At 38.4% G+C, this 14,291-nt stretch overlaps 1 protein-coding gene across 1 annotated transcript in view; it reads left to right on the top strand.

The window, feature by feature from the left end:
* Positions 1-14,291, top strand: part of VWA8 (von Willebrand factor A domain containing 8) — a 365,156-nt gene that overhangs the window by 49,214 nt on the left and 301,651 nt on the right. Inside the window, exons 6-9 of the mRNA XM_056109482.1 lie at positions 2,677-2,841; positions 3,556-3,605; positions 4,339-4,447; positions 6,208-6,312. Coding sequence (XP_055965457.1) covers positions 2,677-2,841; positions 3,556-3,605; positions 4,339-4,447; positions 6,208-6,312 — 429 coding nt within the window. The remainder of the gene's footprint in view (positions 1-2,676; positions 2,842-3,555; positions 3,606-4,338; positions 4,448-6,207; positions 6,313-14,291) is intronic.

Raw genomic sequence — 14,291 nt, 5'->3', positions numbered from 1 at the left:
TTGCTTCATTTCACATGACTGAAGAGGATAATTGAGGATTTAATGAGTGTGTGAAAGCCATTTATTTATTTGGTTATATTTAATTGATAGTCACTTTCTATCCTTTTGTTGTTATGTGATATCTGGGGGCTGTGTACTTGGTTGTGGACTTTGTACACACTTGGTTACAGTGTTCCCTTATTTATGTCTATTAAAATAATTCATGTAAATATATGCATATTTAATAAAAAATGAATGTAAATAAAGGAGTAATACTTTTAAGTTGGGGTAACTGGTTTATATGACTATGTTTTAGGGGTATGTTTTTATACCACTTAAATATAAGAATAATTGATTTTATAAGTAGGTAGATATTTAGGAAATTTTTGATATTTTCTCATTACAGTGTATTATTTGCTCTCTGTAGTAGAATGGAATATGAAATATGAAATGAAATCTTCATCATTCTTTTAGTTTTTTTGTGGAGGCAAGGCCTATTAATCCTGCTCAAAGGGTCACATGTTGATGCAGGCGACCATGCACTGCTGGGGATTGAACTATGGTCTTAGTGCGTGGAAGCCATGTGCTTCAGCCTTTTGAGCTATCTCACAGGCCTGTATTATTATTAAGAAGAATAAGCTATATCCCATAACAAAACACTATCACCTTAAGATAATTTCTGTAATTAAAGTACTTCAGCATGATAATGTCCCACTTAATTCTCATTAGACTCAATATAGTTAATTTCAATATTTCAAAACATTAGCATTTTCACAGAGGTGATATAGGTAGCATAATTTTGTTATAGAAATAGTTTCTATAAACTTATAGTCTATTATGTTTTAGAAGGTAGAAAATAGAAATATTCAATTTCAGATGATTGTGCAATTGATTTCTCAGGCATGGCTAGAGCCAGACTTTTGTTTTCTAGTGCATGTGATCTAATGTCACAGTGTTCTATTAATGACATGTAGGGCTCACATTTTGGTTAAAATAGTTAATTATATTGTTAAATTATTTAACACAGCCAAATCATCATTTATTCTCTGATATTCTAGTGGTATTAAGACCTTTCAGGAGCTCACATGTCACAAGAGACACTCATGTTCACAATTTAGTGTACAAATGTGTAATGGTATAAATGATTATGATGAGGCCAGACAGTATAGCAGGTTGGGTGCTAGCCTTGCACAAAACCAGGACGGGTTTGGTCCCTACTATATAGTTCTCCAAGCCCACCAGAAGTGATTCCTGAGTGTAGAGCCAGGAATAAGCCCCGAGTACCACTAAGTGAGGCCCCCAAAAAATGGGCCCCTCTTCCGCACCCTAAAAAAATGGTTCTGGTGGAGGGAGGGGATTAGAAAAAAGCCTATTTTAATGGAACTACTGTGCTGAGCTTGGGAGATTCTTGTGTTGGAGCTGTATAAGTGAAGATGTGCTCCATGCAATTTTTTAGAATAGCTAATGGTATTATTACCTCAGTGCTATTATTCCCACTTTATGAGAAAGCTAGATGAGGTGACGGACACAGAAAGTCTATTCTCGGTCATGAGCACCAACAGTGGATCCCAAATCTATACTGTTTGCAGTCTCTCAGCTTCATCATATAGTTGTTGCAAACCATAGCAAAAGTATGTAGCTACTTTGAACTTCACTTTGATTCTTCATAATAAAGGGCACAGGCTTTGCATGTGTCTGACCCTGATTTAGTCAGCCGTACCACATGGCCTGAGCATTGCCATGTGTATCCCTGTTGGTCTCAAGTGCACTGGATGTGGCCCTACAGTCTCCTGATCATTGCTTGGTTTAACCCTGGAGAACCCAGACACTACCATTTTATAGTTTTTTTGTGGAGGCAAGGCCTCTTAATCCTGCTCAAAGGGTCACATGTTGATGCAGGCGACCATGCACTGCTGGGGATTGAACTATGGTCTTAGTGCGTGGAAGCCATGTGCTTCAGCCTTTTGAGCTATCTCACAGGCCCCCAACACTGCAGGGCCAAAGCTGCAATGGCAAAAGAATCATTAGGAGTGACCTCTGGTTCCCAGAGCTCTGGTTCCCAGAGCAGCTCTTGGGAGGCCCCAGGTCCAAAGGAGGGGAATTAAAAGTATGGAAAGGTGGGGGAATTAAAGGTATTAAAGGTATTTAAAGGAATTAAAGGGAATTAAAGGTATTAAGAGTATTAACTAAAGGTATGCATTTGATGAAAGATAAATAAAAATTTATGGAAAGACTTTTCCCATATAGTAAGTGTTCAGCACATATTGCTTTCTACTACTTATATATGCCCTGATAGATATGTACATATAACATAGTTGCCTATTTAAAATTATATGGGCAGTTTCTGCTCCTTTGCTTCTCCGGAACTTATTTCCTTATCTTTTGTTCTGCCTTGGTAAGTTTTCCTCATGCTCCTAACTCTGTTTCTTTGTATTATGCACTAGGCCTTGGAGATCTGACGGGTCCTTTGTGACTGATGTATTGTTGCCTTTTAAACACCAGCAGGCTTCAGAGTCTGAGCCTTCCTAAGCTCACTTTCTGAGTTCTTATTGCTCCCTTCCTCGCCGTTTTGCTTTCAAAATATGTTCTCAGATGTAGTTTACTCCGTGATCAGGGTCTAAATTCCTTAGCCTGATGGCTCTTGTGCTTGTAATCGATATCATTTATGCTGTAGTTTGAAAATTTTCACTCTTTTAGGATCATACGAAAAAGGAGTTGGATGCTTGGAAGATTGTTCGAGTTAGTGAAAATTTTCGAGTGATTGCCTTGGGCCTGCCAGTACCCAAGTACACTGGCAACCCATTAGATCCCCCACTCCGTTCCCGCTTTCAAGCCAGAGATATTTATTATCTACCCTTCAGAGTAAGTATGAATAAGAATGCTTTTTTGCTTTGGGGCCCAAGGAATCAGGCGTGCTTAGGAATCACTCCTGGTGGGGCTCAGGGGGACCATATGCGGTGCTGGAGATCAAACGAGGTCTGCTGCATGCAAAGCAAGCACCTTCCCACTGTACTGTCTCGCTGGCCCCAGGAATGATTTATTTATAAGAGTTTTTCTTTTTATTAAAAAATGTAATTGTTTTGAAAAATTTATTTACTGTGCTTATAGATATAGCACAGCGGGTAGGGCGTTCGCCTTACAAGCGGCCAACATGGCCGACCCGAGTTCGATTCCTCCGTCCCTCTCGGAGAGCCCGGCAAGCTACCGAGAGTATTCGATATGCCAGACACAGTAACAACAAAGTCTCCAATGGAGACGTTACTGGGCCCGCTCGAGCAAATCGACGATCAACGGGAGGGCCTTTACCTTTACCTTATAGATATATTCCTTCAAAAAATGGGAAGGGTAAAGAATATAGGGTAAAGGAAATCTCTGTAAACTAGGAAGTAAAACTTCTACTCTAACATTACTGTCCGTAGATTTGAAAAAAAAAAAGTTTACTTTCAGAAAATCACATGTATCAAGAAGTGAGTTTATTTCGCACGAGGTTTGCTTAATTTAAAAGTTGAATTGTATCTTTATGAATATTTACACTAAGCCCGTTTTCTTATTAATTGATTTTATATATTATTTTAGGACCAACTTAAACTGTTATATTCAGTTGGACCCAATGTTTCTGCTGAGAAGTAAGTTTTTCAGGACTACATATGTTTTATATAAATATCTGGTCATTTAATGTTGAATTTGTGTTGCCTGTGTATGATGGAGTCTTTCACTTAGCAGTCTTTCATAGCTGTGGTAAGTGCTAATGTTAAAGTTAGTAAGAGATGATATTTAGTGGCAAGAAACTCAAGATCTAATGGATAGAGTTTTAGGATATGTTAATAGCTTTGTTTCACACAGCGTAGGAAGCACCATCCATACTTTTAAAGTTTCAGATCTGCTGTGGTTGAAATTTTACAAGCTTCTCACAGAGCTATTGTCATTAGAAATATTCCCAAAGAATGAGTAGGCATTCGCAGATAAGGAGTAGAACTGAGGAATTCTAAGGCTGTTTTTCTTTTTCTTTTTTTTTTTTTAAAGCATTGGCTACAGACTGTAATGCCTCATTTGGAGGGCTATAAAGAGGTTTTGGTGGCTAAGAGTTTACATTTAGACTTAGAGAGAAAGATAGTAAGGTAATACTGGCCCAGTAGATTTTTTCTCAGCTTACATAAAAAATAAATACAAATTTTGATTGATTTAGGAATTGTATTTGTGTATTAATCAGCTTCTGAGTTTTAAATGGAACATAGTACTGTGGAGCTATTCATTTTTTCAAGACTGTGTTGGCCCAGTTAGTCAATTTTAGCAGATTTATATATTTTCATATTAAAATTATTAGAATAAAATGTAACATTACTTATATTTTTCCCCCAGAGTTTCTCAGCTCTTGTCCTTTGCCACCACTCTCTGTTCCCAAGAATCTTCTACTCTTGGACTTCCAGATTTTCCTTTAGATAGTTTACCAGCTGCAGTTCAAATCTTGGTATGTATAAAATAAATTAGCTGCTAGTATACCTAACTGTGGCAAAGGAAAATTTGAAAGTTAGTTCTTGCAGATTAATACTTTACCTTGTGATATCTTTTACAAATATTACAAGGTGTGAGACTAATTCGCTATGCAGCACAGTAAACTGTACAGACAATGTTTCCTGAGCCCTTAAAGCGCTTCCCACTTTAAGGGAGGAGAGAAGGGGAGGGCGACCTGCAACTCAGGTTGTAGTTCCGTCATTCCACAGAGGGAAGATGGCTTGAGCCTGACCATACAGGGGAACATTCCAATGTCTATTGTGCCTTAGATTTGCTCCAACCAGGAAGCAACTGGGTGGAACTCTCTAGCACCACTGTCATTAGTTTATGGTCATCCCAGGGGCCCCAAATTCCCAGACACCAAATGCTCTCCTGGTCTGTGAGCAAAGCTGGCTCCATGAACTGAAGGGCAGCTGACTTCAAAAGACCTGCAACAGTGCACTGTTGAACGTGGAAGTCAGGAGGTGGAGAAAAAATGGAATAGGTCCAAGGGGGATTTGCGGTGGATTACACTGATGAGCTATAGTTTCACAAAGGCCATGATAGTAGTGTCTGGAGTGACAGAAAGGCCCTCGAAGCAGAGGGACTAGCATGTACAGTGGCATTGAATTATAAGTGGGGGCGGCTTTCTGTGAAGAATGCTGAGCTGTACCCCTGCAGCAGTGTGTGTGCCGAAGAGCGTGTAGAAGGAAGCTTATTGTGAAGTGCTATACATGGTGAGTGAAGGTGATGTGGGGAAAATGGTCCATCAGACTTGATAAAGTAGGTGGGATATGTAGTGGTCATGTTTTTTTTAATCAGAGGACACAACAAAGAAGGATGGTGAGAAGCACTTCTTTTCCTACAACTGACTTATATTTGTCCTTTCTGGTTTTGCTGAGGGTTTTACTTTGACAATTCTCAACTTTAAAACAAATTCAAAATCATAAAATGAGCAACCATAATCCCTTCAACCATATCACCATTTTTTATCATATTGTTGTTTTTGCTTGCATTCTCTCTTTTTTACCCCAGCACATGAAAGAAAGTTGCAATATTCTTAAATACTTAAGTATACAACCTAGAAGGGTTAGGATATTTTCCTCTATAAACAGCACCATTATTACATCCTTCAGCATTTTAATAGTAGTTGTTCACATATAATAGATGGTCAATTTGCAATTTCCTTGTTAAAGCAATTTATAAAGTAAGGCAAACAAAATTGAGAAAGCAATTTGATTTGGGGTATAAATGAACTATTTCTCTAACTTGTGCTTGTAATAGTGAAGCAAAATGACTATGAGTGAAACAAATCAGGAAAATGTGTTTTTGGATGAGTAGGGATGAATAATGTTTTCAGACATGTGATTATGTCATGCTGAGAAGAGGTCATGGAATTTCCATATGGTTGCATCTAGTGGGAAGTTGAGAGTAAAAGTCTAAAACTAAAGGAATAAGATACACAGAATCCATTCGTCTGTAGATGGCAACTGAGAGATGGGAGTAGGTGAAGTAATCAACCCAAACACTGTATAACATAGGAAGAGAGGAGAAAATATTTGCTTCCCAGACAGAAGAAAATTGTCAATTTTTTTGTGGGAAAATCTGAGAAGATTATTGGTTATTATTTACAAGGCAACTATTATGTCATTAGGTCATTATGCCAAGACAACATTTCAGGCTGTCTGTGATTATTTTGTATGTTGTTCATTCCTATGTGTTTTTGTTCCTATTTAGAATTCTTTTCCTATGATGTCAACTGAGCATGCAATTCAGTGGCTTTACCCGTACACACTTTTACTAGGACATGAGGGAAAGTTGGCCGTGGAAGATGTTTTAAAAGTAAGTATCTGCTTCACTTCTTTTCCTTTCCCATTTTCCTCTTTTCTGTCTTTCTCCTCTCTACTTTCCATCTCTTTTTCCCCCTTGTCTTGTACTTCTCTCTCTCCACCTTGTACCCCTTCTCCTTTTCAGTAGTGGAGTGACGGGATGGGAAAACAATTATAGCTGTAGCTTATGTGGGGAGATCAGTTACAATGAACAAGTATTTCATTGTATAATCCTTGCCATCACATAATCATTGTATCCTGTTTTTTAAAAATTTTTATAAATTCTTTATTAAATTTATATTGTAATAAATTATTATAATAATAAGGCCCTCTCGTTGATCGTCGATTTGCTCGAGTGGGCCCAGTAACGTCTCCATTGGAGACTTTGTTGTTACTGTGTTTGGCATATCGAATACTCTCGGTAGCTTGCCGGGCTCTCCGAGAGGGGCGGAGGAATCGAACTCGGTTCGGCCATGTTGGCCGCTTGTAAGGCGAACGCTCTACCGCTGTGCTATTGCTCCAGGGGGTCACACCTGGCGATGCTCAGGGGTTCCTCCTGGCTCTGCACTCAGGAACTACCCCTGGCGGTGCTCGGGGGACCATGTGGGATGCTGGGGATCGAACCCGGGTTCACCGCGTGGAAGGCAAACGCCCTCCCCGCTATGCTATCGCTGTAGCCCCTGTATCCTGTTTTTAAGTAATACTGGCACAGTGTTTTCTTTTTAAGATTCACATCACAGTCACTCCTCACTTTTTTGCAAAAATAAATAGGTATAGCATCTGTGATATTTGTGCAGTGAAATTCGGTAGAGGGGAGAGCCTGAGACTTATTATTATGCCAGAAAACAAGGGAATGATCAACAGTAGCTGTTGATATGTGAAAGTGACAGAGAATCCAGAAGAGATTTTCTCTGGCCCAAATCTTGAACTGTCGGAGCATTATAATAATGATAGAAATTGATTATAATCCATTAAAAATAGGAATTAATAATGGGCTGGTGGGTAGGGCACTTGCATGAAACAACCACATGGGTTTGGTTCCCAGCACCATATATAGTCCCCCAAGTCCACCAAGAGGGATTTCCTGAGCACAGAGCCAGGAGTAAGCCATGAGCATTGCCAGATGTGGCCCCCAAACCAAAATCAAAATGAAAACAAAAAAAAGGGGTAATTCATGAATCCATACTAATATAAATGAAAAAATAAATTATGGAATAGAAGGAAAGTTTCTTTCTTAGGTAAAACATCTAATAAAAGTAAAAAAGTAGTTATATCATTTGTAGAATAGATAATATTCTATAGCAGTTTATTGAAAAATATCCATTTGGCAGCTATCATTGTGATGACTTATTTGATCGGGTTATCAAAGGATGTTAAAGATGAGTCGAGGGTCAAGGAAGAGTAGGATATTGGTAGTAATGGAAGAATATCTTCCCCCTAAATACCCAATTGACTACAAAAGAGGAAAATGATATTTTTGTAGTAAACATGAGTGGAGTAGGATAAATCAACATTTTGTGCCTCCAGTGTATTGTGCCAAGAAGAATTCAGATTCTGCTAAGAACTCATGGTATGAATTTCACTATGAGGAGATGTTTTATATACCTAAGTTGAGGTCATCTTCCATCTTGCAGAATGAAATGCCTATATATGTTAGAATTACCCTGGTCATGAGTGACCAAAAAATGGAGGGATTGTTTCACATGGAAGCAGAAGTGATAAGACAAGTAAATGCAATATGTGTCCCTGCTTAGAATAAAGAACCAGATGGTAAAAAGTGATTATGTTGAAAAAATTGAATTACATGAACAACAGTGCCATTAAATTGATCTTCTGATATGGAAGTTTATGTGGCAGTTTTATTGACTAGTCCTCTCGTTTCCAGATACAATGTCCATTCACCCCTAAATATTTCCAGATAAAGTGTCTGTCACCCCTAAAAATGTTTAGGGGTACTAGGTCATTGTATTTGCAAGTTGCTCTAAAATGGTGTCGAAAAAGTAAACACTGATAGTGTGAGTGAAGATGTGTGTGTGTGTGTGTGTGTGTGGTTCAAGGATAGGTGGGAAGGAAAAAGTGTACTAATAAAATATTATAGTAGCCATCATAAAATCTGTGTGAGGTTGGGATAGAGCTCAGTTGTAGAACATTTGACTTGTGTGTGTGTGAGGTCTTGAATTTGATACCTAGTACTGCAGAGAAGAAAGAATAAAGAAAGGAAATCTGGAAATCTAGATGAAGGGAAAGTTTTTGGTATAGCAGTGTTCTTCACTTTTCTTATAAATTTGAAATTATTCAACGATAAAAAATTTTTAAAATGGATTGCTGTAGCTTATTTAAAAAAAAGAAAATTTGTTTGTGGGCCATTCCCAGCAATGTTCAGTGGTTATTCTTGGTTTTGCCTAAAGGAATTACACCTTGGCAGTGACCAGGGAACCACATGGGATACCGGGATCAAACTCAGGTTGGCCAATGTACAAGGCAGGTAACTTACCCCACTGTACTATTGCTTTGGCCCCAAAATAAGAAAACTTAAAGATAAATTATAATATAGCACAATGATAACTTGCTGATAAATTAACTTGAAAAGCAAGCATTTTAAGTAAGACTTACAGAATTGCTTTTATTTAAACTAAAGACGTCTGATTTTTATAATAAATAGTTTATAATATGTGGAGAATGGTGTTTAAATATACATGTCAATTTTCTTATTGCATTACTAATGTATTTATGTTTTTCATTTTTGTTTTATTTTTACTTTCCATCTCATGGTACTCCGGCTCATTTGCTGAGGGATTGCTCCTAGTGGTGCTTGAACCATTTGGTGCCGGGAGTGGAACTAAGGGTCTCACATGTGCATGGCCAATGCTCTACTGCTGAGCCACGACTCTGGCCTTTGATAGGTATTTTACTCATTTAATTTTTAAAAGAGCTGAATCTATATCTTAATATGTATTGTGAAGGGCCAGTCATGCTTTGGCATCATATAATTAGACATTTAAAAGCATTAACCTCTTTGGGCAGTGATTTATTGACTTGAAATTAATGATTTTTCACAAAAAGACGGCTTTTGTCTTTACACAATTTTACTCAAGATCTATTTTTCTAGAGTAGTGGAATGTGAAATTAAATTGTTGGGCTGTATGTAACACTGTATCACTGTCTTCCTGTTGTTCATCGATTGCCTCGAGCAGGCCCCAGTAATGTCTCCTTCGTCCTAGTCCTGAGATTTTTTTTTAATTAATTTATTTTTAAAAAATTTTTATTAGTGAGACACCATGAGGTGCAGTTGTAGACTTACAAATTTTTTTTTCCCTTTATTGTATTTTATTTTTTTTTAAAATTGTAGATTTACAATTTTTTGTGCTTTGGTTTCAATTATACAATGATCAGATACCCATCCCTCCACCAGTGCCCATTTTCCACCACCATGGATAATATCCCTCCCACCCCCATCCCCCCATCCCCCCTGTCTCTGTGGCAGGGCAATCCCCTGTGTTCTCTCTCTCCTTTTGGGTGTTGTGGTCTGCAAAAGAGGCATTGAGTGGCAAACATGTTCAGTCCATAGTCTACTTTCGACATGCATCTCCCCTCCTGGGAGGATCCTCCAAACATCCTTTATTTGGTGCTCCCTTCTCTATCTGAACTGCCCTTTCCTCTAGGATACCCGGCTGGCCTCTAAGTTATGGAGTAATCCTCCTGGTGCTGATCTCAGCTATTCTTGGGTATTAATCTCTTACTTTGTTACTTTATATCCCCCAGATGAATGCAATCTTTCTATGTCTATCCCTCTCTTTCTGACTCATTTCGCTTAGCATGATACTTTCCATATTGTACCACTTGTATGTAAATTTCATGACTTCATCTTTTCTAAGAGCTACATAGTACTCCATTGTGTAGATGTACCAAAGTTTCTTTAACCAGTCATCTGTTCTTGGGCACTCAGGTTTCTTCCAGTTTCTGGCTATTGTAAAGAGTGCTGCAATGAACAAACATGTACAGATGTCACTTCGACTATACATTTTTGCCTCTCTGGGATATATTCCCAGGAGTGGTATTGCTGGGTCAAATGGGAGCTCAATTTCTAATTTTTTGAGAATCGTCCATACTGTTTTCCAGAAGGGCTGAACCAGTGGACATTCCCACCAACAGTGAAAGAGTGTCCCTTTCTCGCCACATCCACGCCAGCATCGGTTGCTTTTGTTCTTTTGAATGTGGGCTAGTCTCTGAGGTGTGAGATGGTATCTCATTGTGGTTTTGATCTGCATCTCCCTGATGATTAATGATGTAGAGCATTTTCTCATGTGCTTTTTTGCCATTCGGATTTCTTCTTTGAGAAAGTTTCTGTTCATTTCATTGCCCCATTTTTGGATGGGGTTGGATGTTTTCTTCTTGTGGAGTTTAACCAGTATTTTGTATATCCTGGATATCAACCCCTTATCAGATGTGTATTCGGCGAATATCCTTTCCCATTCTGTAGACTGTCTTTGTATTTTGGTCACTGTTTCTTTGGAGGTGCAGAAGCTTCTTAGTTTAAGATAGTCCCATTTATCTATCTCTGTTTTCACTTGCTCGGCCAGTGGCGTGGCATCTTTGAAGATACCATTAGCTTCAATGTCATGGAGGGTTTTGCCAACTTTATCTTCAATGTACCTTATGGTTTCTGGTCTGATGTTGAGGTCTTTAATCCATTTTGATCTTACTTTTGTACATGGTGTTAGGCAGAGTTCTGAGCCTATTTTTTTGCATGTAGCCGTCCAGTGATGCCAACACAATTTATTAAAGAGGCTTTCCTTACTCCACTTCACATTACTTGCACCTTTATCAAAGATTAGATGAGCATATGATTGAGGAGAGATGTCAGTGTATTCAACCCTGTTCCATTGGTCTGCAGTTCTGCCTTTGTTCCAGTACCATGCTGTTTTAATTATTACTGCTTTGTAGTACTGTTTAAAGTTCGGGAGGTTGATTCCTCCCATTTTCTTTTTCCCAAGAATTGCTTTAGCTATTCGTGGGGGCTTATTGTTCCATATAAATTTCAAGAGTGTTTGCTCCATTTCTTTGAAGAATGTCATGGGTATCCTTATAGGGATTGCATTGAATTTATACAATGCTTTTGGTAGTATTGCCATTTTGACAATGTTAAGTCTCCCGACCCATGAGCAGGAGATATCTTTCCATTTCCTCATGTCCTCTTTTATTTCCTGAAGTAGCGTTTGACTTACAAATTTTTGTGCTTGGGTTTCAATTATACAATGATGAAATACCCATCCCTCCACCAGTGCCCATTTCCCACCACCACAGATCCCAGTATCCCTCTCACCCCCATCCCCCCCCCCCCCAGCCCACCCTGCCTCTGTGGCAGGGTATTCCCTTTTGTTCTCTCTCTCTTATTGGGTGTTGTGGTTTGCAAAAAAGGCAATGGGTGACAATCAGGTTTGGTCTATGGTCTACTTTCAGCATGCCTCTCCCATCCTGGGAGGATCCTCCCAACACCCTTTATTTAGTGCTCCCTTGTCTATCTGAGCTTCCTTTTCCCCTAGCATGTGTGACTGGCCTCCAAGCCATGGAGTAAAATTCCCGATACTAATCTCGGCCATTCTTGGATTTTTTGGATCTTCTATTTTGTTACTTTATGTTCCTCCTGAGATTTTAAAAAGTGCTACATTTGAGACTTTTCAGAGTTAGGAGAATGAGACCCATAATTGTTACTGGTTTTTTCCGTATTGCATACACCATGGGGTGTTTGCCTTACTCTGCTGTGTGGGCAGGATACTTTTGGTAGCCTGCCAGGTTATCCAGAGTAAGAATAATAAGATGTCACGGCCGTGTGCTTCTGGGAGCTGGGTTTTATAGTCTCTGGGTCTTGGCTGTTGATAGGGTTACACGGCGCCAGAGGCAGTTGGTGGGTGTAATGCCTACATACTGGAAGATGGGGGATCTGGTTGGAGGAGGCCCCAGTCTCAATCTGAGCAGGCTTGGAGATCTGTGCCCCGGGTCCCGCACACCTGCGTTCCTTGGCCAGTTCCTTCATGTGTGAGACTCGTCCGAATGTGTGAGAATGGTCTTAAGCATGGAAGAACTCAATAAGAGTTCAATAGTAGAATCTAGATGCATTGGTGAGAATTTCTTCATATATCAGACCATTGAATATGAGTCTAATATTTTCATTGTTTTGGTAATATTAATATTAATCAAATAAAACTAAAAATATACTGTTCCTTGTAGATGCTTACAAGTATATAGTAAGGGATAGAATGTAAAATAAAAACAAGAAAAGGTGGGGGAAAGAGGAACAATAAAGAGGCAAAGGTTAGCAGTCAGGCTGCGGACTGAAATAATAGCCACTGAAGAGAAGAGAGGTGTGTGTGTGTGTGTGTGTGTGTGTGTGTGTGTGTCTGTCTGTCTGTCTGTCTGTCTGTGTGTATGAGAGAGAGAGGGGTAGGGAGGAAGGGTGAGCGGGAAGACAGGAGGGGGATATGGAAGGATATTAACTATTTTGAAATTGTTATCTTAAATCATAGGTTTAAAGAATCAGGAGCAATAGTACAATGGATAGGTCATTGCCTTGCATGGGGCTGACTTGCAAGGTTCAATCTCTGGCATCCCATGTGGTCCCTTGAGCCGCCAGGAGTGATCCCTGAGCACTTGATGGGTGTAACGCCAAAAAAAAAAAAAAGATTTAGTGAACTACAATTTGACTGTTCAAGGTTCATTACAGGAGCTGAAAAATGAGAACTGGAATATAATCTTTGACTTAATCATTTGGCTAAATTGTCACTGGTTATTGAAATGGGACACCTTCTGTTTATGTAAAAAGACTGATTCCAGATAAGCTTATCAGCATCCATCAGCACTATGCCCAGTGCCCTAATAAAAAGGATATTTAGTCAAGAGGAAGAAATGCCATAGGAAAGTCTACTAAAATAAAGTGATGTGGGTCCAGAGATACAGGTAAATGGACTGAGTCAGGCTTTGCAAATCGGAGTCCCTGATTTGGAGTGCCTGGGACTGCATGGTTCCCTGGGCATTTGGAGCTTCCCCTGAGCTCAGAGCTCTGCTAGGAGTGATTCCAAAACAAACAAACAAAAATCCCAAGAAGCAGTGTAGAATTTTTGTGAGAAGATATTTAGTGCCCAGAAATATTTTGTTTTAGGAACAAAAATGTCATAAACTTTTCTGATTAAAAGTCATTTTACAAAGAAGCAACTTGATGTGTTTCTGATTCTCGATTTCTAAACTAGTCTTACATATTGCATAAGTATAAAATATATTTAGAAGTTGAGTTTTCTAAAGAAAGTAAAGTAGTGTTGCTTCATTTGACCTTCATAATAAAGAGAACATAGAAAATAGGGGCCTATGTTACAGATAGATATTATTTCAGATTTGACTGTAGAGTTTTTTAAATTGGGGAGAAAAGTGATGATTTTGGATAAAAGAAGAAAATGTGCTGACTTAATTGGGTGAAGATCTAGTTAAGAACCAGTATTCCTTTTTTTCAAACTCCTCAGTAAACAGATAAATAGGGGGCCTAACTTTATTTATTTGAACCTACTCAGGAACATTTTTTCTTTTTTTGGTAAGATCACTAAACACGGATGAATACCAAATTAAACTATTATATGATACTTCTTAAAATAGCTCTTTTTAAAAATCAGAGTCTATTGTTTGATATAAATCTTTATTCTTTATTCTAGGCTGATTTGTATTGCTTGTCTGTTACTCCACATTTCTAAATTATTTTCTCGAACTTATATTCACAGAAGAATAAAGATTTACATTTTCTCAAATAATTTGAGAAGATGAAAGTTAAATTGTTGAAAATGTTAAATTAAGGAATACAAGTACCTATTATTGTAGCAAAACAAACAAACATACATATAGATATATTGTGGCTTTTCCATCTTAAATATTTTCTAACCCAGACCATCAAATAAAGTAATTGATAATTTCATTTGAATCAGTTCTCTACCTTAGTTTCAGTAATCATTT

The sequence above is a fragment of the Sorex fumeus genome, unplaced genomic scaffold (genome assembly GCF_029834395.1).
Source record: "Sorex fumeus unplaced genomic scaffold, SorFum_2.1 ptg000008l, whole genome shotgun sequence".
NCBI lineage: Eukaryota > Metazoa > Chordata > Mammalia > Eulipotyphla > Soricidae > Sorex > Sorex fumeus.
Note: the sequence above shows the minus strand (reverse complement) of the source record. Positions and strands in the feature narration are given on the sequence as shown.